Source organism: Platalea leucorodia (assembly GCF_965183815.1).
Source record: "Platalea leucorodia genome assembly, chromosome: 15".
NCBI classification, from domain to species: domain Eukaryota; kingdom Metazoa; phylum Chordata; class Aves; order Pelecaniformes; family Threskiornithidae; genus Platalea; species Platalea leucorodia.
In genome coordinates, this window is record NC_138837.1 from 12,601,400 (window position 1) to 12,629,330 (window position 27,931).

Consider the following 27,931-nt stretch of genomic DNA (forward strand, 5'->3'; position numbering starts at 1 on the left):
CGGCTGAGCCCCCTCCCCGCCGCGGCGGGCCGGGCCGGGCCGAGCCCGCGCACCTCCGCCCTGCCGAGCCCGGGAGGCCCCTCATGGCCGGAGCAGCCCTGCCCCGGCCCTGACTCAACCCGCGCCCCCGCCCCGAGCCGCGACCTCCCCCGATGCCCGTCCCGGGGCCGCCCTGCCCCTGAGCCCCGGAGCAGCGGCCCTTTTCCCGGCGGCGGCGGCGGAGCCCGTGTGGGACCAGAAAGATGTTCTCAGCCCTGAAGAAGCTGGTGGGCTCGGACCAGACTCCGGTCAGAGACAAGAATATCCCTGCGGGGCTGCAGTCCATGAACCAGGCTCTGCAGAGGAGGTTTGCCAAGGGAGTCCAGTATAACAGTGAGTTGGGGCCCGGCCGGGGGGGGGCTGTCGGGGGGCACGGGCGGCCCCGGGCGGGCGGCGAACGGCCCCGGTGCAGCCCATCTGATGGCCCAGGGCACCCCGGTGGGACCGTGCGATGCATAGGCTTGCCTTGGGCTTGGTGGTGCTTTTGCCAGGATTCGCCCAAAGCCAAGTTTGCGATTAAATGTTAGAGCTTGCAGAAGCGTGGGAGGAGGAAGGGATGGGAAACTTTTATCTTTCTGTGCGGGAGTTGGGAACCTGTAGTGCAGCAGTGTGCCCCGTCAGCAGACGTCCCGAACGGCTGCCTGCTTTCCACTGACTGTGGCAGAGAGAGTTCCTTGTAAATCAGTTTTTGTCAGTTAAAGCATCAAGAGAGTAACTCCCCTGAGCGCGTGGGTGACCTTCCCTGCACGCCAGGGTAATGGTATTTATAATTAAGCTCTAGTGGTTATATGAGAAGGGTCTATTGAAAAGCTCTGCCCTGCCAGGCTTTAATAAAAGGTGAGTGATGTATGCCTTTATGTGCCTTTGGTACATAATTTCATTCTGACTGTCTTTTCTGCAACTGATAGGTTTGCTCTTTTCTCAGGGAACGTTTTCAGAATTTTTTTCCTTTCAGTGTTGAAGCTTAGAGTTGCGTTTTTCCCTTGAAGCTCAGTAGAGGTTACTTCTAATAGAGTGTTTCAGGAGGGCACTGCAAGTGTGTGAGATACATCCCAAAGTAACAACTGTGAGACGGGGACGGTAGTTATGTCATCCTTGCTGAAAATAGATGGTACCAGAGAGCGCTGCGAGTATCAGCTCGTCGGTGTGGATCCAGGCAGGCAGCGAAGTCAGATTGCAGAAGGCCGAGAGCTTGGCAGTTGGGAAAGAGACTGATTTGTAAACGTGGCACTGAATCATTTCTGTGAAGGCACACGTGTTGGAGGAATAGAGCTTATGTTGGATCTTAATCTGAAGCAGAATGTGAAGGGAGATGTTGGCACTTTGGGGTTTGGGGCTTTTTGTTTGTTTGTTTAGTATTATTGCTATTGATTGTGCTTTTGAACTGGTATGTTTTGAAGCTGTCTGCTTTACTAGGGAGAGCATTTGGTGCCTTTATCCATAGCACGTTAGATATGCCGGTAGTGCTTATGTTAGAAAATCAGTGTCTTAGCAAGCAGTCACGCACGTGAACAGGAGCACAGTGTTGCTGTTCAGAGACTTGATTTCCAGTGAAAGACGGGGGGCGAGGGTGAAGCTATCGTGCCTTGGCATACAGCACTGCATCGTTAAACACGTCCCTGGCGATCTGCTAGTTAAAGATTGTTGATCTGCACGGAGGCTTCGTGCAGCCCGCAGACCAGAACGCGTCCGCGTGCTTTGCTGGTACCTGTTTGAGATCAGGTAGCTAACGCCAGCTTGTGAATTATGTACGAGAAAGGAGTTGAGTTTTCCGTGGGTGAGTGTTTGTGCCGCAGACAGTACGGATCAGCTGCATCCTGCTGGCACAGCAGTCGACGGGGACAACTCTGTTACATGTTCACTAACTGCATTGTCGATGAACCTGCCTGGATGTGTACCTGCTTGCCATTAATCCAGCAAGGCCAAAAATGCCAACAGCTGAGCTACCAGCTGTAGCTTTGCTGCTTTTTGTCTTGTTACTGAAAGCCTCGGGAAAGCTTTTTGGTTTGTGCCCTGTTTTATCAGGATTTGTGTTCTAGTTACTGCTTTGATATCCGGAATAAAACTGCAGCTTTCTGTCACTGCCTTAAGGGAAGCTTTCCAATCTCCATAGTAACTCTTCCCAGGATTGCTGTTATATATTTATAGGAGACACAGGCAGGCTTATGAAAGGCTTTGAAGCACCCTACATAGCCATGGCGCTGGGCAGGTGGGGTAGCTTCCAGCACGGTGAGATTATGGTCCCAGTTGAAGGTGGGCTGTGAAGGAATGGCATTACAAGGGCCATTGCTCAGGGAGGGCAGAGCTGCAAATCCTATGCGTTACCAATTCTCCTTTCTTAGCAAGTATATGACATTCAGCAGAGGAATGCAAAACGTGTTTTGTAGCCACCATTAACACACACAGATCTTTAAAACTCCTCCATCCCCCTGGAATCGCCTGGACCTAAACCAAAGGCTGCTGTGATGACTGGTTTTACAGAAACATTTCCTTGCTTTCATAGACCATTACTGATCATGAACTGAAGCCTGTTTCCTTCCCAGAAATATACTTAGTGTGCTGAGAATGCCTTGAGTTGCTTGCTGATAAAGTGGGCAGCAAATGGCCGGGCCGTGGGCCTTATCACCTGGCTCGCGGTGCCTCGCTGCGGGGCTCAGAACAGGCCATGCTGCGCCAGCCTTCGCGGCTGTCGAGTACATTTTGTAACCAGACAGCCCCCCCGTTTGAGGCGATACTGAAGATTGTGTGGTGGTTTAATGGCACTGAGGATTACAAGCACTGGATAGTTTGCACCTCTAAGTTAAACCAAAATGATTTGTTTTGACAGTCTCTCTCCCACTCAGTTAAGTTTCCCAAAGGAAGAGTGTTGCAGGGTGGGTAGGTTTAGATTTCTAATGAAATGATGAGAGCAAAGGCCAGTAATAGCTCTCGGCAGCTGTCGCTTCCTCTGCATGGGACATCCTATTTCAAAACAAAAGCATTTCCATGCTGCATTCCCAGCACACGCACTCCTCATTTGCTGTCTTTATCATCTGCACGGAGCTCCTGTGTTTTGCATGCCCTGGCCCAAATAACACCAGAGTTCCCTGAGCGCTATGGAAGGTACAGACATGAAAATGATGTGGGTCTGTACCATATATGTAATGGCTCAGATGTTTATGGGAGATCACGGTTCCAAGTATGGGGAAGCAATCTTTGTAAAAACTTGCTCTTTTTTTCGTGGTTGGGATAGCCTGAGCTTGGATCAGGTCTGCTGCATCGCTGTTTGGGCAGCTGTGCTGGCCCAGGGAGGGTAGCACAGGCCAGGGCGAGGAGGCTCGGTGGAGAGAGCGCGAGGTAGATCTCATTCCTTTGGCAGCGGTGCTTGTTTAAACAAATTACAAGACAAATTACAGAAGGCACTACCAGCACCAGGTTACTCAAACGTGAAAGTTTATGTAAGGCAATGATGGGCAAACAAGGGTGAAATGAACGGTTCTGGCTGGGTTACGCTGGCAAGAGAATTCCCTGGGAGTTATCCATTGATGATCAGTGACAGGAGCAAAAGACATGGGAGTGCTACAGGTTCCGATCGACCCGTCCTGTTGCCCAGATCACGGCGTGCCTTCTGCTCTGGGCTTCATTCTTAATGCTGCATCCAGCGTGCACGGCCCCCTACAAACCCCACCACTGCGTGTGCCTGGAGCGTGGGCTGCGCTCCTGGGGGGCTGCAGGCCTGCCCCGAACGGTCACCAGTGCTGAAATACCAAAGTCAGTAGCTCCAGGAATTCTCCCTTACCACTTTTCTGCCTAAAATGTGCTTTAAAAGACAAAACTTCATGAATACTGTGTATCCTTTTGGTAATCATTACAGTCCTTACTTCTTTTGTGGTGTTTTAGAGTAGTAGTTCCCAGACTCTGATTGTAGTTTTAAGTCTTCATTCAGCACTACTCCCAAAAGAAAAGGCTTCCCCTCTTCCTGCTGCTTCCCACCTTCTCGAGTTTTCTGCTACTGCCAACGCAGGTGTTTGTGCAGCGTGGGGCAGACCTGCTTTGCCTGCTGTCTGGCCTCTTCCCCCCGCAAAGTGTGCTTGGGGGTGTCTGCAGATCAGCTGTGCTCCTTTTGGCAGCAGAACCAGCTTAAAGCATTTGAATTGCTGCCTCGTAGTCACAGTCCCAAAGACCTTAATGAGGGCAAGGTTATGACCCTCCGCATGGGGATTATTAGCAGAGAAGTCTGGGGGTCTTTGCTGCGGGGTCTGAGATCCTTCGTTGCTGCAGTGTCCTGGAAGAATATGGGCAGAGCTGGGAGTTCCTGATTTCTGGCTCTGAGCTGGTCTGAGACCTGCTCTCTGGGCCTATATCTTCACTGCTCTGCTTCCATTTCCCCATCTGGAGAATGGAAATCCCTCTCTCTTTCCTGATGCAGTGACAATATGAATAAAGTGATTTGTTTAGCTTTTTCCTCACATCTTGATCTATTCCCCATCCCTACCCTTCTTCCCGCAGATCATTCTCCTGTCTTTGCTACAAACCTGTGGCTGTTTGCAGTAAGTACTGATTTAACTTAAAATCAAAATAAGGCAGCAATTGTTACTGTCTCGCAGGTAACGGTACTAACCTCACCCATAATTACTGGTCCTCTTTCCGCGTTCAGACATGGCCCGGGCCTGTGATGTACTTGCCTGGCTGTGCCCTGAAGCTCGCTCAGCTCTTCTGTCTTGCAGATGCCTGTCATTGAGTACCCCTGCCCCAGCCAAAGTCCCAAATACAGATTTTGTTTTGCTACAAATGATTTACATCACCTGCCTGCTTCCTGTTCTGTTTTAAAAGACTTTTTCTTTCTTCAGGAAAAAAGTCAGTGAAAACTCATGCACTGTGTAGGAGGAAAGAGATCCTAACATGGAGAGCGCTGAAGCTGGAAAGGGCCGTTGGACCTGTTCAAACTGAGCATGTGGTGCCACAAGCACCCTACGTTGATCTAAATGTGAGCTGCTCAGGGGTGGGGGTGATCTCCTTGCCACTCCAGCCGTGCCTCCTGTGTGCTGCTCCTCCTGCTCCTGCAGCTGGGCGCTTGAGCTAGAGAAGAAAACTGAAAAGGAATAATTGCGGGATTTAGTTTTCAGCCAGTTCAGTTCCTTGATCCAACTCAATGTGTAGCTGCATAAATAACGCTGTTGGCACTAGGAGGGTCCCGGGCGAGGTAAGGTTGCCCCTTCTGGGGAGAGCTCACGGTCGCTGCCTGGGAATGGTCCTGAAAGTGCACCCTGAGAGCAGCCTGACTGTTGAAGGAAGGGGCTGTTTGTCCCTTAAAACTCACTGTCGAGGTACTTTGTGCTGCCCTTCATGGGGGAATATGAATTTTAAAATGGCTTTCCAAGGTAGGCAGTGAGAGCATTTAGAAAGGCTTGGGTTTTAAAGGGGACAAATGGAATCTCATTCTGCCTGTGCTACGGACTTGCTGCGTTAATTAAGAAAACTCAAAGGATTCCTCAATTGATGGTTTCACCATCTGTAAGGGGGAAGCAGAATCGCACACAGGGCGAGAGGAAGGGGTTTGTCGTCTCTGCGGAGATGCTCTGGGACATGTAGGTGAAGTCAGCCTATAAATACCATGTTCATTTTTGCCTTTAGTATCCTTTTGCTATTTTAATAAGTAGTTTTGTAAAAGAATAAACAGCAGTACCTCTCAGTGTACAACAGCAAAAGCACGGTGGAACTGCAGCACAAAATTTCACCGGACAAAACTCTTCCACAGACTTTGCGTATGTTGTCTGTTTTATGTTAAAGTTTACCTCTTAAACTTTTCTCTGAAATGTCTGCAATAACTCCTGAGTTACAACAGAAGGCAGCCTTCGGGCTGAGGTTTCCTTGCTCAGATGATGATGCACAACCCAATGCTAATCACCTGAATCTGCCGTTAGATGTCTCCGAGTGGCCCGTTTTCTAGGAGATAATAGCTGCTATTCAAAACACAAGCATAAAAATTCTCTTCAAGTCAGCTTACATTTCCCAATAGCCTTGTGGTTGCCGCTTAAAACGAGGATGGTATTTAAAAAAAATAATCCCATAATGTAACAGATAATTTAGAAAACAACACATACTGTTTTCAGAAAGAACGAGGTAACATTACAGTAGGCTCTGGAAAGTTCATGATGTTAATTGCTACAGAAGTTACTTTGCCGGGTTGCGTGCAGTTTATGATATTTTGGACACTTCCCTGGGAGGGTTTGAGTGAGTTTCTGCATTGATTGACTTCCCTCGCTGCCGATACAAGCACGCGTGCACGGCGTGGCGGTGGATCCGCTGGGTGCGAGGCCGGCCGGTGGCAGCGGAGCTGTCGTGCCTTTACCCGAGCCTGCAGTTTCTGAGAAGGCCTTTGCCAAGAGCCATTGGCGCTGCCACACCTGACCCCAGCCAAGGGCTGGCCCCCGGGTAGCAACTGTCCCTCTGGCCCGTGGAGGACCCACAGAGATTCAGTTTCTCTTGGGTTTATTTCACTGTTGTTTAAGTGAGTTTATGTCCCCAAAGAGGCGTGCTTGTTTTGGTTCAGTTTCATTTGTTTCTAATGCATGTGAGATAGACTGGTTTTGATTTCATTCAAATCAAACTGTGGCCATCAACAGAGTCAGTTTGGGGAATTTATGGGGGGCAGTTTAAGACAGACCCTTGTGAACATAAACTGCCTTGCCCCTTGTCCCTGCCAAGGATTGCCTCCTCACCTGAGACCGTCTGGGCTGCCAGCCAGAGCAGCTGAAGAGCCATACACAGTCTTGTTCTGCTTCCCCTGGGAAAGGGGATGCTGCCCTGGTGCAAGAAAGCTGGAGACAGCTGAGAGCGATGACAGCTTAACCCTGTGGTGATGTTCACCATAAGCTGCCTCTCAGCTCTCCCAGCACCATCCCAGAAGAACGATTTCACCGGTGCTGGGGTTCAGAGTCACGCCCCTGTGGGATGTGGGGAGCAGCACCTCTGAACGCAGGACCCTGCCTCATCGGCTCAGCTGAGAGCTGGTCCCTGAGCTTTCGGTGGGCAGCTGGGTCTAGAAGTGAGGAGGAGGCTGAGGGGAGCCCTCATCGCTCTCTGCAACTGCCTGAAAGGAGGCTGGAGCCGGGGGCGGGGGGGGGGGGGGGGGGGTCGGTCTCCCAAGTCACAAGCGATGGGACAAGAGGAAACGGCCTCCAGTTGTGCCAGGGCAGATTTAGGTTGGATGCTAGGAACAATTTCTCCACTGAAAGGGTTGTCAAGGATTGGAACAGGCTGCCCAGGGCAGGGGCTGAGTCCCCATCCCTGGGTGTATTTAAAAGCCAGGGAGATGTGGTGCTGAGGGCCATGGTTTAGTGGTGGCCTTGGCAGTGCTGGGTTAACGGTTGGACTTGATGATCTTAAAGGTCTTTTCCAACCTAAACGATTCTATGGTTCTATTTTCTCAAGGCATGAGAAGTGTTTTAAGGAGAAATGGGAATAATACAGGAGGTAGTTGAAGGAGAAGCCTGGCATAAAAGGCTAGCAAAGGAATAGGGTATGGCAGAGTGGGAATAAGGGCTCGGTAGAGGTAAAGGCAGGAGGACGGAAGGAGCAGAGACTTGGCTGGCTGAAGTTGCGCAGATTCTGAAGATTCAATCTTGATGTTGGTTCTTTTTGCTGAGCTAGTGTGAGTAACTGAATAAACACTGATTTTAATGACTGAGGCTCATGTTTTTTAACAAACCCCATCATGCCTGTGTAATATGGGAGAACTAATTACATCTGAATAATGCTTGCAAAAAGTTAACATGCTTTTCACAGCATTCTTTGATTTGTTTTTAATCAACTTCATTTGTCCGCTTGTTCTTTTCCCCAGTGAAAATTGTCATCCGAGGAGACAGGAACACTGGGAAAACCACACTCTGGCACCGACTGCAGGGAAAGAAATTTATTGAGGAATATATTCCAACTCAGGAGATCCAAGTCACCAGCATCCACTGGAATTATAAAAGTAAGATGGAAGAGGGTGGAGGGAGTGACAGTCATGGGACTGTGCCTTGGGGGTAGAAATTCCACTGCAGCCTCCTTTGCTTCTTTCTTCTGTGTCTGCTTGGGAGATAAAATGACCTGTCATCACTCTTGTTATTTTAATTTAGTATTCACAGTTTTGCAGTCATGTTTTTAATAACTTTACTCAGAAACTATATGTTATAAATGCTAAAGGATAGGTCTTTGGAAGCCACAATTCAAGGAAAGTGTTTAATAGGCGATCCAAAAGATTTTAAATATTTGTGATACTTGCTTGACTTGTTAACGAAAACAGGTTTATTATGGAAATCCGTCTCTGAGGCTCACCCTGCTTATAGTGTTACTGTGTTGCGTAGAAGTGAATAGCATGGTGCAAACTAAATTTTTACTGATTAAAATATAAAGAGCATCCTGTAACTGGTGAAGGTGATGTTTTAAAAATTATTGTGGTACTGATAACTTTAGGCTGACTTACTGAAGCACAGAAGTGTCTTGTCAGTGGCTTTTTTTAAGTGCTTGTTTGAGTCTGAGAGATGAGGCGTGAATTTTTTTTATTTTCCCCATCTGCTCTCACAGTATAAATTGGCTGTGAAAGCCCTGGATCTCGCCTGGAGAAGACACTGCAGGCATTGAAATTGCATAAGGCTCCGATTCAACAGTGCAATAAGTCTGGCTTTCCGGTTCCTGATCAAAAATGCCACAGCCTTGTGGGGTGAACTACTGATTCGGTATGAACTTGCTCTGTAAGACTGATACTGCTTTAAAAAAAAAAGGTCAGCAGTTAGTTTGTCATTACCAGACATTCTCCACCTGCACCACTCTGACCTTTTGTTGAAGCAGGTACTCTCTGTCTCCTCACAGCTGGGAAAAACCCCATGCGGTAAACACCAAATTGGGTGCTTCGGCTAATTCACCGATCAAATTTGTATTGCTGGATGATACCATGATGCCCAAGTCTTGTGATAATGATCACGGAGCCATGGGGTGTGTTCGCCAGCGGTCAGCCTTGGGACAGGGCGCTCTTAGTCCGTTGCCTTCATAGGGCTCAGCGCAAGGAGAGCGAGCAGATGCTGCTGTTGTGTGTCCACAGGGACGTACACAGGACGGCTCAGGTAACCAGAGTGCTGGAGACTCTCGTGCCCTTATGAAGACAGTCTTCCACATAAGTCAGCGCTCTCTTGACAAAGGCTGAGAAGGTTTATAAGGAGGGATGGTTGTGGTTTGCCTTGGATGTGGGAGAGAAACCTTCCTTGCTCAGTGCAACTGCTGGTTTTCTCTCATTCAGGATCTGATGTTGAGCTAAGCCCGATGTCACAGGTTTTCACATTCTTTCACAGGGACTCTCCAGGTGACTGTGATGCAAAGGTGTGCCTGTTACCTTCTACATTTCTTCATAAAGTATCTTTATTTTGGGTACCATCTTCCTGATGTTCTGCCTATCAACTGGCCCAATGCCTGTCAAGGCATTGACAGATCTGCAGTGTTCATGCAGTGGTGTTCCCCATCGGCAGCGAAACCTCTGGCGTGTTGTATTTTAGCTGGGGCATGCTTCCCCCACAGTCGTCTTCCTCTCTCTCAGAATATCAACACATCAGTTACTGATGTGTGAAGAGCTTACAAGTTGTTTGGATGATGGAAACTGTCTCCAAAATGAAGCTTGAATGCTTCAGCCTAAACAGACTTAGAGCAGAGTAAGAAATTAAATACGTCTTTCTTAGATATCCAAGTCTACAGAGTGCACTGAATGTTAATTGTGGTTTTCTGCAATATCACAGGTAAAAACTTCAGAGTTCAGTTTCCTCTAATCAGCGTGCGTAATCCAGGCTGTATTTACCAACAGCACTTGTGAGTCTGGCATTTGATTTCTACGAGGCTTATTCATGCCTAATTGTTTCTGTACATCCTGAACAGGTATACAAAACAGGTATACAAAATGCATATATACAGGTGTTTGATTCCATGCAAAAAGGTGTTTGGAGACTGCTCCACGTGTAGAAAGATCCAGTCATCTCGAGTGTTTCTGCATATTTTAGGGACTGTTATGTTCTTTTACAGAGCTGAAGCTTAGGCACTGGCTTTTTCAACATGGATGCAGCCCTGGGGCAGAAAACAGCCACACGCGAGGCTGGCTTTTGCTGTACGTTGGTAACCGCAGGTGTATTGGTTATTTCTGGTGCTTAGTTCTAACATTTGTGTGCTATGTTTCTGCAGAGCTTGCTGGTTAGAGTTGACAGCGATGTGTACATACGGTGATGGACTTTCCTCAAGGTGAAGTGTTGCCAAGCTAGTCTAAATATCTGGAAGGCTGTACGTGAAATTGTGCCTTTCATCTGTGTTTCTTTTACGTTGTAAAACAGTGTATTATTTTCTTAGTAATAATTTCCAGCAGTGTAGCAAATTCTCCGTTGACCTTCTTAAAACTTGTTTTAAAAAATACCCCCCTTTTTTAGAAACATTGTAAGGTATCTTCCCTGCTGTGAAAACTTTCCATCCAAGATGGGTGATGCGAGTATTCTGAGAAATTGGCTCAGATGTAATTGCCGCCCTGTTGGCTGAGTTAATCTGTAGAGGAAAAATAAAGTTTGTTTTTCCTGTGATCATGCTCTCAAGCTACCTTGAATAAACGTTATGAGGTAGGTGGCAGCAAATATTTACAAATGCTAATTAAATCGCTGTCAAATATTGAAGGATTCTTACATTGCCCGGTATTAGAAGATTTGCATTTTAGATGTGGAACATACCACCTTGTCATATCTTCACAAATTTTATACTGGAGGAATTAATAATGGTAGAGGAATTTGAGTTATTTCTTCCTACTCAGAATGAACAAAATCACTTTTCTGTGCCAATTGTCTCTGGAATGGATATTTGTAATTTTTGTGTCCAAGTAAGAAGTTACCATTCCTGACCCTAATGTACACTTTTTTAGATTATGCTAGTCACCAATTTTATTCTCTGTTTGGCAGTCTCAGAAAGGGAGCCTGAAATAAAAATGGGCGAATACTTTCGTTCCGCTACTTTAAATGGTTTATGGATGGGTGTGAGGGATGGCAGAGCTGCTCTGCTCTGTGGGATTTGTGATCCAAAGCATAGGATCACGCAGTTGCATGAGAGTGGATGTGTCTGAGGGCCTCTGAATTTCTGGTGATGAACCCACCCATAAAGCAATGATTCTTATTTTTAAATGAGTTTTCTTGCAGTTGGAGTCTTCTCACACCTCTCCACCGTTTTCTGGGAAAGCGATGTCTTAGCGTGCCACTGGCTACGGAGTACGTAGCCAAATAGCAACTGAGCAGAGATTTTTTGCGTGGTTTGATCCATGGTTTATGGTAATCCAAGTTATAGAGTTAAAAGGACGAATTGGCACTCTTTTTGCTGCGCCATGCCTTCCAAAGCCGGTAAGGTGAAATGCTGCTGTGTATGAGTCATACCGAAGCCAACACAGCAGCACTAAAGTAATTATCCTCTTGTGTGTTCAGCATAATCAGGAATGACGCTGGTGATGAACGGGAAGAACTTACTGGTATGAGCTAGCAGGAGCACTGGCGCTAACAGGAAAAAAACCCACGTGGAAAAATGGTTTTTGTGGATCTTGTGCAGTTTCTTTGTGAAATTCTGTGCTTCCCCTCAGATAGATGGGTGTAGAGCAGGTCTTTCTGGGTCAAATGGTTCAGCTCCTCGGCTCTCTGGGAGCGCCGCTGCTCAGCAGGATGTCAGTGCTGCAGGAATTACTCAGCAGGAGGACAGATCTTAACGGAGGGCACATTTGATGTTAGGGTGAGGAGATGGAGATCTCTGGAGCTCGGGAGCAAAGTGCCAGCGCTAGGTACCAGGTCACATCCTAGGAGAGCACTGCGGGTCAGCCCAAGGCCTTACTTCTCTGAAGTGGGGTTCCAGCTTCCCCGTGGAAGCCCCTTTCTAATGCTTATGTGCTGCTTCACGTGACGCTGCTGGAAAGGACAAGCAGCCTTCTGGACTCTGCCTGTGCCCCTGCAAAGTTTGCCGTCTGAGAAGGCAAAACGTCTCCTGTCCTTCTGCAGAAAGTCTCGACTGTTGAAAAGCGCCAGGATTGACTTCGCTGGTCTGTCCGTCCCCTTGTCCCTCAGGGAGGGCAGCAGCACCGCCAGTCCCAGCCACAGGGTATGAATCTGGGGGCAGAGCTCCAGTAGCTGGTCCATGTCCCAGCACCCGCAGGGTCGTGGCGCACCCTGAACGGACCATGGACTGGAGCAGCCCATGTCCCCGGGAGAGCACCCGCCGTCCCAGCGCCTGGGTGTGAGCAGCTGGGTGCCAGGCGAGTGAGCAATGGGGAGTGGTTGGACTTTAGCCGTACCTGGCTCGATGGTCTGTAGAAATAAATTCAGGGACAGCATTAATTTGGGGAGCGTAATGGTTTGTGCAGAGGTTTTAGGACTGCAGGCTGCCGTACGCCTGTCGGGTTTTCAGTCCCACCTGAGCCTGTGACGCACTGGGCCGAGCCTGGGCAAGTCTCCCGTTTGGCTGTGCCCCGCTGCCCTGCTGGCAGAGGGGGAGATGAGCAGGGGTTGCCATGAGGAAAAACAGAGGCTGATTTTGCTTCATGCATGAATGTAAAAAAGGATCTTTCTCCAGAAGCAGAGGCTCAAGTTTTCCTTTATTCATAATCTGTCTTTACAATATTTTGAAACATTTAAGTTAAGCCAATGGTGAATTCTGTAGAGGAAATGTTTCCTGGCTTGACAACGATGGTCAGCTAAATCCTCATGCCATCCTGTGAGATTATTTTCTACTCTGAGCCATTATCCTCCTCTTCCATTGCTTTATGTTCAGAGCTGCTCCAAGTACAAGCTTTTGCTTTGTTGCCTGTAGCATTTCCAAAAAGCAACTGTTTCATGGAACAACTTCGTGAAGATTGAACTGCTTATTTGTATTCAGTAGAAAAGTCGAACCAAAGCTGCCCATCCCTCGTGCCATCTGAAAGTTGAGCTTTTTTAAGAACGTACCAGTAGTGGTGTCTCTGTAGTTAGAATTTTTCTTGTCTTGCTTCAGATTTTAGCAACTTAAATATACGTTGCTGCTTATAATTTACTGATGCTGCAGCTTGTTAAGAGGCAAAATTGCTAGCAGTATCTTATTTTTCACAAAATGCAACTTGAAATTTGCAGAGAGAATGGATTTCTGTAGCCGCAGGACTGTCTGCACTGTTTGTCACGTTTACACGAAGATGCTATTAGTAAGGTTGATCTTCCTTAAATGTGTATATTCCTTTTTTTTTCAGTTGTATGCCTTGCTTGTAGACCAGACTTTATTCTCTGAATTAAAATTGTATCTTTTTTGAAAGAATATGGAAACCTCTGTATGTTATGAAAAGAATCTACACAAAATATTTATCACATGCTTCAAATCTGACATAAAATATCAAGGAAATCTAGCTATCGCTTACGTGACTGGAAGTCTTTCAGAAGTTCTTTCGCTAGCACAGTTTTGGTGTACAACTGGGGCCTTCAACAGCAGGCCGCCTTCTTGTTGTGTTTGGGTTTTCTTTTAACTCAATTACTTTTCTTTTGGCATTCGTCTCCTACTTTGACCACGTTGCCTTTGGGTTAGGCGCTCGGTGGTGAGCGTTGAGTGGCGGTCATTTTATTGAAACCCTCTTCTAACACTTTGTGTTCTTATTGTGCTTTTAGCCACTGACGATATTGTGAAAGTTGAAGTCTGGGATGTAGTTGACAAAGGTAAGATTTAAAACTTCCTTTCTACTGGAGATTCATTGTTCTGTCTCAATTTTAATTAAAAGCTTACATGGAATTCAGAAATACCTGCTTACTTCCACTCCAGAAAAACGCCTGTACTTATTTTTTTTCACGTGCATGGATGTTACCTCCTGAAAAAATATGGGAAGGAGAGCGGAGTCTGCTATGCTAGAGCCCATTAATTGGAACCCCAACTTGAGATCAAACCCAGTATTCAGAAGCAGTTGTTTCATGTGCTCCGTGACAGATGAAACAGCCTGCTGCTTAGTGTGTTCAGATTCTCTGAACTTTATTATAAACTTCATCTTCTCCCCTTTATAGTGTTATATATGTTTAGACAGCTACCGAGTTCTTTGTTCTGTTTATAAAAGGTCTTGCCAAGCTGTTTTTGTAAAGAAATGCTATTGTTAAATTGATAAAATGTTATCTGTAGTGAATAATGTATGCAGGAGGGAAGGATAAAAGAGAAGCCAATTACTTAAATTCACTTAGGACAGAAAATGCAATATATGTAATCCAAAATCTTTTCTAAATGCTTAGCCAAGGAAAGTATTATGATGTATAAATACATTTTCCATTAGTTTTCAATTTCTGTCAGAGTATAAAGTTCAATTTTATAAAAAATAAAAACAAACCCCAAAAACATATGTGAAGACCCAACCTGGATGCAGCGCAAATCTGGATGCAGTGGAAGCTGTTGCTAGAAGGGGTTGGGGCTCAGATACAAATCTTAACAGCCCGTTCTGTTGCCCCACATGCAGATACTGTTTGGCTTTTAAGAGGTGTTTTGTAGCAGCCAGGCTCCTGGTTTAAAGTGCAAGTACGGTCAGGAAAGCAGCTCTGCAGGTGAGCATCTCTTGCTCTGTGGGTTGTGCTCCTTGTTTGTGTGTTTCTGTCGGTCAGATCTGTTGACCACAGTTATTGAAACTTAAACTTTTATGGTTTGGCTGCTGCTACCTTTCCTGCAGCCCGAGCTACGATCTGCGCTGGCACGCGGTCCTCAGCAGAACTGCATCCGAGGGGCACTAAGCTCTGCCAGTGCAACTTAGACATGCGTTAACACCGAAAAATAAGAAGATAAGTACAACAGGGAAAGGGAGAAATGTAATTTTTCATGTTCACTAAATTGTATTTAAAATAGTAAAAAAGGTAATTAAAGATAGCAGGTCTAGTTCAGATGCATAATGGAGCCTTTAGGTTAAACTTGAGCCAGTAACTTTAAATGAAAATCCTGGGTGCTTTATCTTTTTATTCTTTTAAGCCCCAGTTTTCACAGTGTAGACAAAACCTTACTTAGGTCAGAGTTACTGCTGAAGTCAGTCTGATTGCAGTTTGGCTTTCAGATCCTGGGATAACATGTGCAGGGCTGGAATCTGAGCAAAACATCTGTTTTCTCGCTGCCTTGCAACTTCGGGATGAATAGACAGACAGTTAATTTGGGAATCGTGCGGTTCCAGCATTTATTTCTGTGAATAGCTTCTCTGAGCAGAGTCATCTTCTCAACTAGAGACTTGTCTTTTTTTTTTTTTTTTTTTTTTTTTGGCAAAACAGATCAGATTTGATATGTGCAGATGTTGATAACAGCTCTTCTGATACTGCTTTCATTTCTGCCAGTGGAGCATGTGTTAGAAATCTCAAGGGACTCTTCTCTCCACTTCATATTCTTTCAAAATAAAACTCATTCTGTTAAGATCCCTACTCATGAACCACAGCTATGTATTTTTACGTAATCAAATGTACTTAATCAACGCAGCGTACAAATTCAGATCATCACAATGTAACAAAATCAAGTCCTTTCCTATTGCCGTAGCAGTGCGGATTCTTGATAAGTACAACGTTAAGAAAATGTGCAAAGTAACCATTAAGAGCTTGCTCATATCCAGCTTTCATCTTAATGTTATGACTTTTTTGTTCTTCCTTCTGTATGCTTAGGACAAAAAATCCTCCTGCGTGATGCTTTTGGTGAGAGCGACACTAATTTAGACTGTAGGCTTTTAGTAGTGACGTCTCCAGTGCCGCTGCAGCATAGTGCTGACAAGACCTGATCCTCCTTTTTTCCCTTGCCTACCAGATCCCAGCTAACGTGCATATTGAGAGCTGTGCAGAATGCTGCATTTATCAGGCTGGATTTGAAACTGCCAAAAAATACATGTTGTGAACATGCGTTTCAACATATGTTGTTTTCCAGGCTAAATTTTTTTGCCAGTGTTTCCCCATTTTGGAAGAATTGTTCCTTGTTAGAGAAAATTGAGAGACCTCTGTTTAATTTAAGATGTTTGAAAATGTGTTGAAAGACTGATGTGGGGACGTAGCTAGACTCTCTAAAAGATGCATCGGTAAACTGCAGTTTTCAACTTTAGCCTTGTAAAGCAGCTTCAGCCTCTTCTCCGCTACGCAGTGCTGCCCTTCTTCATGGCTCGGTGTGAACGTGCACAGGAGGATTTGGGGAAACTCCATAAGTTGCACCCTGAAAAACGTCATGTACATTTTTGCACTGAAGTTCAACGTGGTTTTAGTAAGCGGTGTTTCTCCTCGCGCTTGCCAGCAGCGTGCCTCCCCGTCCTTGTTAGTTCAGCAGCGCGCTTTGGTTTTTCCCTCCAGACGGTTAGGAATGAGGGGGCAGCCCTGCCCGCCCTGCCTGGCTGGTGCCTTGCTGTCGTTTGGTTAGCATATTAATTTGAAAGCATGGGGAGATCTGTCCTGAAAGTTTAAAACCCGTGAGGTTGGTTAGTGCGCTGAAGCGGGGGGAAATGGCGGCCGCTATACTGTACTGCTCCTCTTCCCTTTTTCTTGACTCTTTGGGGTTTCTTTTTCTTAATATGCAGACTCGCTGGAGTATGGACCTCCCCGCAGCCCGCCCTGTTCTCCTTGGGCCTGCTCAGAGAGCGGGGCTCATTAGCGTAATGATGCCATGTGTTAAAATCTTAACAAGCAGAGCTTGCCCCCAGCTATGGATTGTATTGAATTGTGTGTGGTGTGTGTAGTAAATACTGTCTCCTTTGCTGCCCTTGGAACTGATAGAATGTAGGAAAGAGATCTCTCGGCAGAAGTCACGGTCCTGACTCATCTTTCTGGCTTTGCAGCAAGTTGTGTAACGACTGCAGGTCATAAAGCTGTAAAGAGCCTGAATGCAGAGAAGCTGCTTGAATGCAGGTGACTCAAGAACAGTTCTGATCTGTCTTGTAACTTCTGCTAGTTTGGTTCCTGCATCTTTTCCCATACACTAACTGAAGGGATCAAATAATTTTTTTTTCTGTTGCCCCCAAAATAGCATCAACTCTTTCCCTCGTATTGGAGATTCCTTTCCTCTCCCTGCCCCTTCGCCCCTCTCCCTCCCAGAGGTGTGCTGCAAGAAGGAGGAAAGATCAGAATTAATATTTCTGTTATTTTCAGATGTCATAAGTTAGATATCACCGGCGATGCAAATATTGTAGATGTGTCTTTTTGGATGGTGAACAGAAGCATGTCCCTCGCCCTGTGGACAGCGTTTGGTGGCAAGCTGTACTGAATCCTTGCTATCCTGCCGCAAAACTGGTGGTACACAGGGGTGCAGAGGCTCTCAGGTGCTGGCCACCAACCCAGTTTCTGGGGTTCAGTAGGAACTGTTCTGTAGGCTTCGGGGCTCCGCTGCAAGGTTATTTGGTTTCGGTGTTGCTGTTACGCCTGTAAATAAGGAGCAGTCATGGTTCCAGGCAGAGAAGCTGAGCAGTTGCAATATGAAGACCCTGGCTTTCCCATTGAGGCTCCTAGATTACACATCAGTGCAACCTTAAACACAGGACCTCATTCACGTAACACCACGATCTTCATTGTGCACTTGCATTTACAGGCTGAATTGCATCTTTTCGCTACATACATCTTGTCTTCATCGGGCTCATCCTGCAGTTTTGGTTCCAAAAATAGACGCTGTGCATGAATATGTACACACATGCGCTTTTCAGCTCTGTTACTCCTTTGTAGATGACCTCCTTTGCAGCAGCGATGAGCATCATGTAAGAATATTACTCATTCCTCTTGATGCACACATAAAGCCATAAGCAGGGAGAGGCGTGCGAGTCTTATATTTGGTCTCAAAGCATTGGCTGTAAATGTGTCCGGGTTAGAAAGACACCTTGATTGCTCAGGATGAGAGGACCTGTGAAGAGTGTTTGTGGTTGCTTGGGCTTCTGTTTCAATACCTAGAAATTCAGGTCATGCCAAGCATAATTTAGCAGTCGCTGCAGAAATAGTGATGTTCTGACATTCAGAGAAGCCACACGAATGCCGCTGACTTGAAATGAATTTAATGGAAGTGGGGAAAGGCATGCATGTCCTAGACATCCCACACCTTCAGCTGTGCTGGGAAAAACCAGGGCCCATACTTGGATCCTCCAGGGAAACACATCGCATGAATGGGGAAGGATCAGGATTAATATTTCTGCTACGTTCAGATGCCGACAGTGAGGCACGAGGGGGGCAAACACTGTGCAGTGATGCACAGAAGCACCCTGCCAGGGTGCAGGGGCTGGACTCTCCTGCTGTATCCTGCAGTGTTAAAACCTTCGTTAATAACTCTGTATTTCATAACTATTTATCCTTGACCTGCCTGCAAAAAGAATGAGACACTTGGTTTCACATGCGGTGTCTGGCAGAACCATGTATTTTACAGCAGTGGCTCCGTGTTAACCAGCGGAGTTGGGTGGCTGGTGAAGCCCTTCTGGTCCCCGGAGCTGCGCAGGCTTTGAAAGAGTCAACGGGATTTTTTTTTGCGGGTGCATCCGAGCTGCCAACACGTTCTCTTGTCAGTGACACAGGGAATTTCTAGAAATTATGAGAAGGAATTCCAAGTCTCTGCCATTATAATTTAGTTAACTTGTCATTACTTAGACTGGGAAAATACAGAACAGAGTTAATTCAGAAGTACAGTTCTTAATTGCTATCAGTAACATCTGGAAGATATTTGGTATCTGTAAAACGTAACTCCAGGTCTTGCAGGGTTATTCCTTGTGCAGTGCTCATCATTTGATAAAACTCTGGAAACTGCTGTACACAGATAGACTTTAAACAGTACCTGGGGGGTGAGGACAGATTTTTTCATGCTATGTCCACACTAAACTTCTTTGGCAGCAGATGGAAGAAGATGTCCTCGCTCTTACGTACCGAGGCTCCTGGCAATCCTTAGTGCCGACTGTCTACACCAGAAAATCACGTTAGCTGATTGCCACCCTCCTAATGTAGGTACAGATCCGTGCTGTCGTCTTCTCCGTCTGCTGTGGTTGCAGGCTTTAAGGTTTGGAAACACGATTACAGTGTAACTGATGTAAGGCAAAGTTCTCGGGAAGCCTGAGGTTTAGAAACACCAACTCCTTTTCTGGGGATGCTGAGTCAAATGCCAGTGGTGCTTTAAAATGTCAGTTTGTGAACTTATCCACTGCTTATTGAAGCTGTAAGAAGAGGGAGAAGTCTCAGGGGGTCTGGCCTTTAAGTATAAGGGCTGTAGTTTTAGCAGACGAGTTGGAGAGGTGGTTGGTAGATTCCTCCAGCTGGGATTGCGGCTGTGGGACTGCAGGGCAGGTCTCTCTAGTGGTTTTCTAGTGTCTTCTCCAAGTGTTTAGGCTGTTGCCTCTTGCACTTTCCTGTGAGCTTAATCAGTTTTACCTGTCCTCTGCCTTGTTTTTGCGTGCGTGTCTGTCGAGCGTGGCTGCGGATGGTGCCTCCGGAGGATTTCTCTTCTGCACCTTTGCTGCCGATGGCCAGACCCGACCCTCTGGCTCTGGCCTTTCACGCACGCGTAGGCTCTCTCTCCTCTACTTCTCCACACCCCCCTCACCACGGTTTATTTCTAGATTTTGCTTGGATTTCCCTTTGTATAAGTTCTGTCTGTCTTTTGGCTGTTAAGTTCTCATAGTCTCCTGCCACCCGTTTGTTTTGGTCGCACGTCAGCCCAGAGCACCCAGTGGGCCCCGAGGTCACGTTTCTTTACAAGCCTGCTCGCTTCAGGTCAGTGACGTGGCACAGCAACGTCACGGCGTCTCTCAGGAAGGCTGCGTATGTGGCTGTGCAGCCCCACGATCTTTTGCTTCTTCAACACTAATGCAACAAAAAGTGCAAGAAAGCAGCTTCCCTTTGTGGTCAAACATCAAACCCTGTATTATTCAGTCCTTGTGACTTTATGCTGTGAAAAGCATGGTTTAAGCTACCCCAGGCTTCCTTCCTATTCATCTTTGAATTAGACTAGCTGGTATTCTCCAACAGGGTAGCTGGTATTCTTCAGCAAGGCATGCCTGTCCCACCCCTCCTCATTCCCCATGCTTATAGTAGAAGTTGGATCTGCTTTAAGGTCATGTTCAAAATGCTGTGGTCCTGCCCAGACCCCTCCTGCAGTTCTCTGCCCAGTGTAATGCTTTTTTTTTTTTTTTTTTTTTTTTTACAATTCTTTTTAAGGAAAATGCAAAAAACGAGGAGATGGTTTGAAACTGGAAAATGACCCTCAGGAGGTGAGTCCCCTTGAATGCAGATGTCTGCCTCTCAGCGGGAGGCCTCTAGTCCACCTTTGCTCCGGGGAGAGTAAGTTCTGTAGTTGCTTCTGCTTTAAGGCCGGCCTGGCAGGCGGATGAGGGCAATGTGATCCCTGATGCTCTTCACAATTTGGCCTGTGCGTTTTATCCGTGCTCATGCCCTCACCACAACGTTCCTGCTGTTTTCCATTCTGTCTTTTGGGAATGCCTGCGCCCTGGATGTTTACTGGGCAGCTTTGTACCTGTTTGCGCTTCGTCAGCGGCAGGAAGGTGTCTTGTAATGGCCTTCTTGTGAGACCTGACGAAGTCACTTGATGCCATGCTCTCTGGCTGCTCCTTAAAACTGGGCTAACAATTACCTTTTAACACCCTTGGAAATACAGAAGAGGAAGGGGCAACAGAAGTGCTGCCTAGCGCATAACAGTAAACAGAGTGGCTTCCTCAGGGCTCTTGCACAAACGTGTCTCCTTTGGACCTCCTGCTGTGGAACAAAGTGCTGTACGGGAGACCGTGCTACCACGTTTCCCAAACCACATTTGGGCTGCCAGTGGACTCCCATGGCATCTCTTTCACAAGAATTACGATTTAATCCTCAGGAAGAATTCAGTTTAAAGGCCCTTGATCCCACGATCTCTGCTGCAGCTCTTAAAGAGCTTTATTGCTCCCATTCATGTGTCAGTGCCCTTCGGGGCTCAGTGCACAGGCGGTGTTCTAGTACTCGCTCAATAACCGCTTTGTCGCAATTGATGGGAAAGGCAGCGCCGCTGATACGCAGAGAGCTGAGCACCCGGTTCTGGGGATGGGTCAGGGCAATGCAGAGTCACCTGCTTCACCAGGGCGCTCAATCTGCGCCGTCAGATCAGGGGAATTTTCTTTAAAAATATTCTCCTGTGGGACAAAGCCTCCATGAGAACAGATATCACAGCTGCTTCTCACTTTGTAAACGTGGGTGCATTTTCCACTCCTGGGAAATGAGTGAGAATTGTTCCATAGGCACCAAATTGCAAGAGGAGCCCTGGAGGCTGACTTGTGACCAGTACTGTACTGTGCAGCATGCAGAGTCCAAATGGTGAAAAACAAATTGGGTACTAAGAAATATTTTCAACCCTGCACGGGAGAACCTCAGCAGGACCTGCGTCCTGGCCTCATGCACCAGAAGCATTAGAAGTACAGTCAATATTTGGGTCGGCAAAGAGAAGGAATGGGAGCTGTGGCCTCTGTCCTCCATCCTGTAGCTTATATGGAGTTATCTTGTTGATGCAGGGCCTGGGGGTGCAGGGGAAAGGGGAGGGTGGTTTTTAGCATTTGCTGTCAGACGTTTTTGTCAGAGACCATCAGGTGCTTCACATCCTGCTCCTGTGGGCAATGGAAGCCGTGAACCACCAGGTGCCTTGCTTAAATGATGATGATATGAAATCCATGGATACTTCTTACAGCGGCTGTCGCTTTGGAAAGTTTGCCTGTTCAGCACTGTATCAGTTGTGTTCTGTACAAGCCTGAAGTTGAATTGAGGTATTTACTGCTTCATTTGCCTTTATCTCCTCAGGCAGAGTCAGAAATGGCTCTGGATGCAGAGTTCCTGGATGTCTATAAGAACTGCAATGGCGTAGTGATGATGTTTGACATCACCAAGCAGTGGTAAGACGCCTTCAGTGCATGCACCACGGGATTCTCCCTCGTTTAGTGAAAACAAATGACTTCTAGTCCTCTTGATTCCCAGATGGACTCTGGAGCTGATAACCAGCCTAATGAGTCGAAGCAAGCTTGTATCCCTTAAAACAATAGCTTTATCTTCTGCCATGTCTTTTAAAAGCCCTCTCCTGGGCTTGTTTCAAACAAGCCGTCTCCCTGTGGGCTTGTGTACTGCAGTTTCCGATATACCGCTGTCTGAGGCGCGATAATTAGTGCTAGCACAGGTGCAAAGTCTGCTGGGCACGTTACAAACCCATGCTCTACAGAGCACGAGGGAAAGGGGAATGCTAGTGAGAAATTCCCAGGAAGACCGGTATTAGTAAGGATTATTTAGAAGCCCTAGGCTGCATTCATGTACAGAAATAATGAACTGTTCATTTTGCACATCTGCTGAGGAGGGTGAGACACATATGGAAGCCAGAGTGGAAAAAGGAGGTGGTGAGAGTTCCTGCTTTCTATTTAAGCTTGTGTTTTACAGGCTTGGGATGGGTCAGCGAGCCTATTGACGGCTGAAGGGAGGGAATCCTTTTCTTCTGCTGACCCCACACAGTTTTGTACGACTGAGGGAAATATTGCTGTAGGAGATGCGCGGTTGCTGGTGGAAGTGGATTATTGAACTCGTCAAGTTGTTTTCGAATAAAGAATGCTACAAACATATTTACAGTTAATGTATTTGTCTGAGTGGGGCAAAGAAGCCGCAGTCTCGGAAGGATTTTGGAAAAAAATTTCTTACTTTTTTTTTTTTTTTCCCTGTGATTTGTGCATGAAACTGCTCACAGAACGATGTTTCCCACTCATCTGCCTGTCTCTCTCTCTCTCCTGTGGTGCAGGACATTTAACTATATTCTGAGGGAGCTTCCTAAAGTGCCGACCCACGTTCCAGTGTGCGTGCTTGGGAATTACCGAGACATGGGGGAGCACCGGGTCATTCTGCCTGGCGACGTGCGGGACCTCATCGACAACCTAAACAGGTAAGGTAGCACCACGGTCACCAGGCAGGGGAGCAGACCTCGGCTACCCTCCGTCATCAGCCGCGGATATCTGTATTGCTGCCGTGTTTAAGGTGTACATCGCATTCATCCCGGGACCCTGTGCCTAGCTTTCGGGCTTTCGTAGCTCCGAGTGTCTCGTACAGCAGCTTCGGTTTACACGATGGGCCCTTTTTCCTTTGAGCTAGGAGCCTGTGCCAGGCAGATTGTTAGCTGTATTCGTGGAAACAGCGAGTGCCTGCCAGCATGTGCCTTTCAGAAGTACTTTTCCCAAGAAGTCATCTTCTTTCTGGATAGTCCTTCTCTTGTGAAAGAATCCTCTCCCTGCAGCACAACTGTTCTCTACTCCAAGTAATTCTGCTACAAGAGAGCCAGCTGGTGCAGCTGCCTTCCTTGCTTTTCCTCTGAGAGCATCCCCGCACAGCATTTACTGGGCACAGCCAAGTCGTACACCTCCCTTGCCAGCCAGGCAAAATTTTCCCTTATGCAGAGATCTGAGGCTCCCTGCTATTTAGTATAAAATAATATTTGTTGTTCAGGATTCAATAGATTGTACCTTTTTGTGTGGCTCTATGTTTTTAAGGCATTTGTTCATTTTCCTGGTCTCTTTATTTGTTTCTGCCTGTGTCAGGCACACAGAAATGATATCTGTTCTAAGGCTTGATTCCATAATGCAATGATTTCTTTACAAGTTCATCTCTATACGTGACTTAGCTGAGTTTAATGCCCACTGCTGATGCTTGTGACTTAATGTAGGTCTTAATGTGGTTTTAAAACAAAACCTTCTTTGAGAAATGAAGAGCTTGTACAGCTGTGAAACCCCCAGTTTAGTAAACCAGTGGCCCAGTGTCTTGGCATAGTATTTCTTAGTCTGGCAGCCCCATGACACTGCGACACAACAACGGCCACGTTCTGCCACCCTTCAGGAGGAACAAAGTGTGAATTTTGTCTGTAAACAAAATAATGAGTCCCTGGCAGAATGACCTGCTAGCCTGCATTGGGGATTGAGGGGCTGGCTTGTAAATGAGGGTTGTTCGTGGTATGTAGTTCAGCAAGCGCCTCTTCTGTGGGTCTGCAGTCCTCGTCCTTTTCACAGTTTTCTTCTCTCTACCTATCTGGTAGGCCTCCCGGCTCCTCATATTTTCGCTATGCTGAGTCTTCCATGAAGAACAGCTTTGGCCTCAAGTACCTGCACAAGTTCTTCAACATCCCCTTCTTGCAGCTGCAGGTAAGACAGAGGGTATTTCCCTGGTGTGCTGGGTGGCCAGGACAGATTTCGCTTTCTCTCTCTCTCTAAAGTGGGAATTTGGTATTTGGGGTTTCTTTTGTTGTTAAAGGATCCGGAGTAGGTTCTTGTTTTCATAAGAGTTGTTAAAAAAATTGTGTTAGTACCTCGGTGCCTGTGCCTTAAACACGTCTCTGCTTGCGAGAGGACTCTTCTCCGCTGTGTTTGCAAACACCTCTGGAGAAAGGCTCCAAGGCGATGAATAACACTGGCAAGGCAACTGCATCCAGTGGTGTAGGTACCAAGTCAAAAATGTCACATACGCACATTTGTTAAACTTTGTACTTAAATTCTGTTCCATTCAAACTCAAACGAGAAGAGATTTGGTCATGAACTGACCAGCTGAGGGACAACTGTTTGCTGAAGATCTTTGCCCTAGGGGTAACTGATCTGCTTGGATCCTATGCCCATAGATCCAGGACTCGTATTTCCTTCATAACTGAGGCTTCTTGGGCGGACTGAGCGGAAAGGCAAAGGCTGATCGGGCATGAAAGGGTGGAACTCTCAGCTGTGGTCCTTTAGAAGAGGACCTTTTGGGGTGATCACACCGAGTCCTTTGGGATCAGCATCATACACTTTTTGGGGGTACATATGATGTTGTATCATTGTTCTTTTGGATGGAAAAAAACAGGCAGTTGATCTCGATTTTCTTTCACCAGTAATTGAAATGTCTGTGTGTATTTTTATACGAATAATCCCCACGGAAATGCTAGTTCAGAAGAAGCTCGGATATATTAGTGGATGTTACCATGTCCTCAGGCTGCAGAGTGGAAAGAACCAGGATAAGAAAATTGAATGTATAAAAACCCAGTGAAACAAGCCAAACAATAAATTTTTGTGGAGGAAGTTGTAGAAATCGGAGATACAAACCCAGCTTGCTGCTCAGTGGAGAAGATTGAAATCTACCCGTACAGTTAAATGGTTGATTAAATGTTTGGTTTTATAACCTTGGCTCCTATGGTAAAGCGATGTCTTGTGGAAACCATGCAGAATAATTAGTTCCCAGGTTACTTTTGTCGGTTTCGTAGATCTCCCCTTTTTTTCCTCAAAGAGATGTTGACAAGAGACAAGGATATTATCAGAGCCTTCCTGCCAGATTTGTTTCTGAAGGCTGCTGTTAATGATACTGTTAATAATCAGGATGTGCGATCGTTTTCCAAGCTATAGTTACAAGCAGGAAATACCGAAGCATTCGTAGTGTCGGGTTTGCTTGGAAGCAGCTTTTAGATGTGAGCCTTAGGGAACCTTTCATTTAAATGTGCTGTGTATGAGTAAACACGATCTATTAATTCAAGACTGAAGGCAATTAGGACACTTAGGTAATTGGCCCCAAAGCCAGAGAACTTCTTGGACAAGTCTTGGTCTTCAGGGAAATAGAAAAAATAAATCTGTTATAACCTTTAGCTGTTTGGAGAGTCCAGGGACAGTTGCTTAGGAGAGGTGAGGGCGATGGGGTGACCAGCCCACGTTTACTCTCCTGTGTAGTGGGCTCGGGGTAGCCCTGGGGCTAGTCCAAAAGATGCAGGTGCCACACAATGAGACTCCCAAATCCCGTGTTTTTCATGTAGTGTAATTAAATAATTCAACACTGCAGAAACAAACCTGAAAAGACTTCTCATTACAGTTTAATTCCCAAAATGTGCAAGAGGAGATTTGAGTGGGCACATGTAAACCATGCTTGTAAAGATGTTTGCTCTGTTCTTCATACCTCGACACAGGAGGTGGCCGTTGAGGCTGTCCTATGCCCATCATTCAAAGAGGCAGTGATCACAGCTGCCTGGCTTTTCCTTTAAAACAGCAATGCCAAAACGGATTCCTGCAGTTCTGTGCTCATACAGGGATTGCGGACAGGGGCTTTTCTGTGCATTCTGAAAAAAATCACAGCGTAGGGTCCAACGTGGAGATGGCTTGTTTCATTTCCCTCTGGTGTGCGAGAGATCCCTGGCCTTGCTATTCTCTGCCGATGCAGGTGACACTGCAAATTTGGAGGCTTTTGGTTGCTTCACCCAGGCTTTGGGGCTTTACTTGATGCCAAACTTCAGCCAAGATGTGCTGCACTTAGTTTTTTCCAGTGCTGCTTGCATTTGCGCCATGGAAGAGCTTCGTGCTGCTCCGCAGGAGCTGCTGCTGGGTGGCTCTGGGCGTTTTGCTGCTCCTGGAGACCCGCTGGGAGTCTTGGCTTTGAGTGCCCGGGGAGCCAGGGCTGGCCCCACGGCGCCTGACTAACCCCCAGCGCAGCACGATGTTAATATTTATAGGAAAATCACAGCTAGACTTAATTCCTAAAGGTTCTGCTTATACCTTCTGAGAGATTTGCCAGGAACAGGCTCCCGAAAGGAGTCGTCTCCCTGGTTCTTTGGTGCAAAGCGGGGTTAAAGGAGAGGAATGCTACCAGGTATTAAATGCACCTACGATTTAATCGGTCTCAGTCGACCTCTGAGGCTTCTCGGCGTTCCTCGGCCTAGCCTCCCGCAGGTCTCGAGGGGAAGAGCTGTTCGCTGCATGTGAGATTCCACCCTGTCCTTTAGCAGAGCCGGTGCTCAGTGCCTTGGTTTGAAGTTGCGCGTTCCTGCGTTCGGCTTACGTTCATGCATCTTTCATGAAGAAAGCGGTGGCTGAAATTCATACCCCCGGTATAGAGCACGTTCTCTCTAGCAGCCCGGGCTCTTCAATTATTCATCGGTTCCTTTCCAGGGGGAGGATTGTCGAACCTGAGAATGCAGTTCAGCTGTAGGTATTGCTGGTGGCCCACATAATGTGCAAATGGGATCAGGTCAAGCGGGCCGTCGGATGCTGCGCTGGAAGGAGACAGAATTCTGCAGACAGCTGAAATGGCCAGGAAGCACTTGCAAGTGGCATTCAGCCAAAGCATTGCTCTGATTTATTCCCTTCTTTTGGGTCATTGCTAAAAATAAGCTGTTTCTTTAATATTTTAATACCAGCATGGTAAAACAGAATTTATGTTTTAAGTATTTGGAAGTCCGTTATTAGTGGTGAATTTTTACAAAATTGAATGCAACTCTCTCTTAATTAAATCTAAGTTCTTAATTTACTGTAATTGTGAAAATTGAAATAAATACAACTCTGATATGTGTCTTACTGCCAAAGCATGAGGGAAGGCTAACCACTTGTTTAATAAAAGCCATCATATAAGTGCCTAAGGTAGGCGTTGGAGAGCAGTGTCCCTTCTGTCTCTGTTCATGCAGCTGATTTGCTCAGCATTTATTTCACTCATCTTAGGAAACTGTGGACAAAGAAGCAGAAAACTTGCTCTTTTTGGTCTCATCTTCGCTTACACTGTATGAATAACACAAAAGGACGAAATCCATTACTTCGAAAATCTTGAATTTCTTGAATTCTAAAGTCTAGAATTACTTCGAAAATCTCAATTAGTACTGCTGTTTAGTGTAGCAAGTTTAAATATGTATAGCATGTTTTGCTGAAACTCTCTTGTCTCTATACCACAAGAAAGAGAATTTGAGTTAACAGTTCATAATTCTTTGTATACATGTTAATTGAAGTCAAGTTTCCATCTGCATAGAGCTTATGAATATGATGAATAAAAATTACCTTGCAAATAAAATATGGATCACTGCAAGCTCTTAACACAATGACAAAGGTAAAAACGAAGACTCTAAATGCCTTGGAAGCAGTAAATTAGCTTAAATGATCATAGAAGCTCTTAAATTTCAAGAAAGACTGCATCTTCCAGTGAATTAACAT

The 27,931-nt window shown here is 46.3% G+C and overlaps 1 protein-coding gene across 1 annotated transcript in view; it reads left to right on the plus strand.

The window, feature by feature from the left end:
* RABL6 (RAB, member RAS oncogene family like 6) overlaps positions 1-27,931 on the plus strand; it is a 56,734-nt gene continuing 28,803 nt past the window's right edge. Inside the window, exons 1-7 of the mRNA XM_082327596.1 lie at positions 1-372; positions 7,862-7,996; positions 13,680-13,727; positions 20,169-20,221; positions 21,789-21,880; positions 22,765-22,905; positions 24,046-24,151. Of these exons, the coding sequence (XP_082183722.1) occupies positions 243-372; positions 7,862-7,996; positions 13,680-13,727; positions 20,169-20,221; positions 21,789-21,880; positions 22,765-22,905; positions 24,046-24,151 (705 nt within the window). The 5' untranslated portion in view covers positions 1-242. The remainder of the gene's footprint in view (positions 373-7,861; positions 7,997-13,679; positions 13,728-20,168; positions 20,222-21,788; positions 21,881-22,764; positions 22,906-24,045; positions 24,152-27,931) is intronic.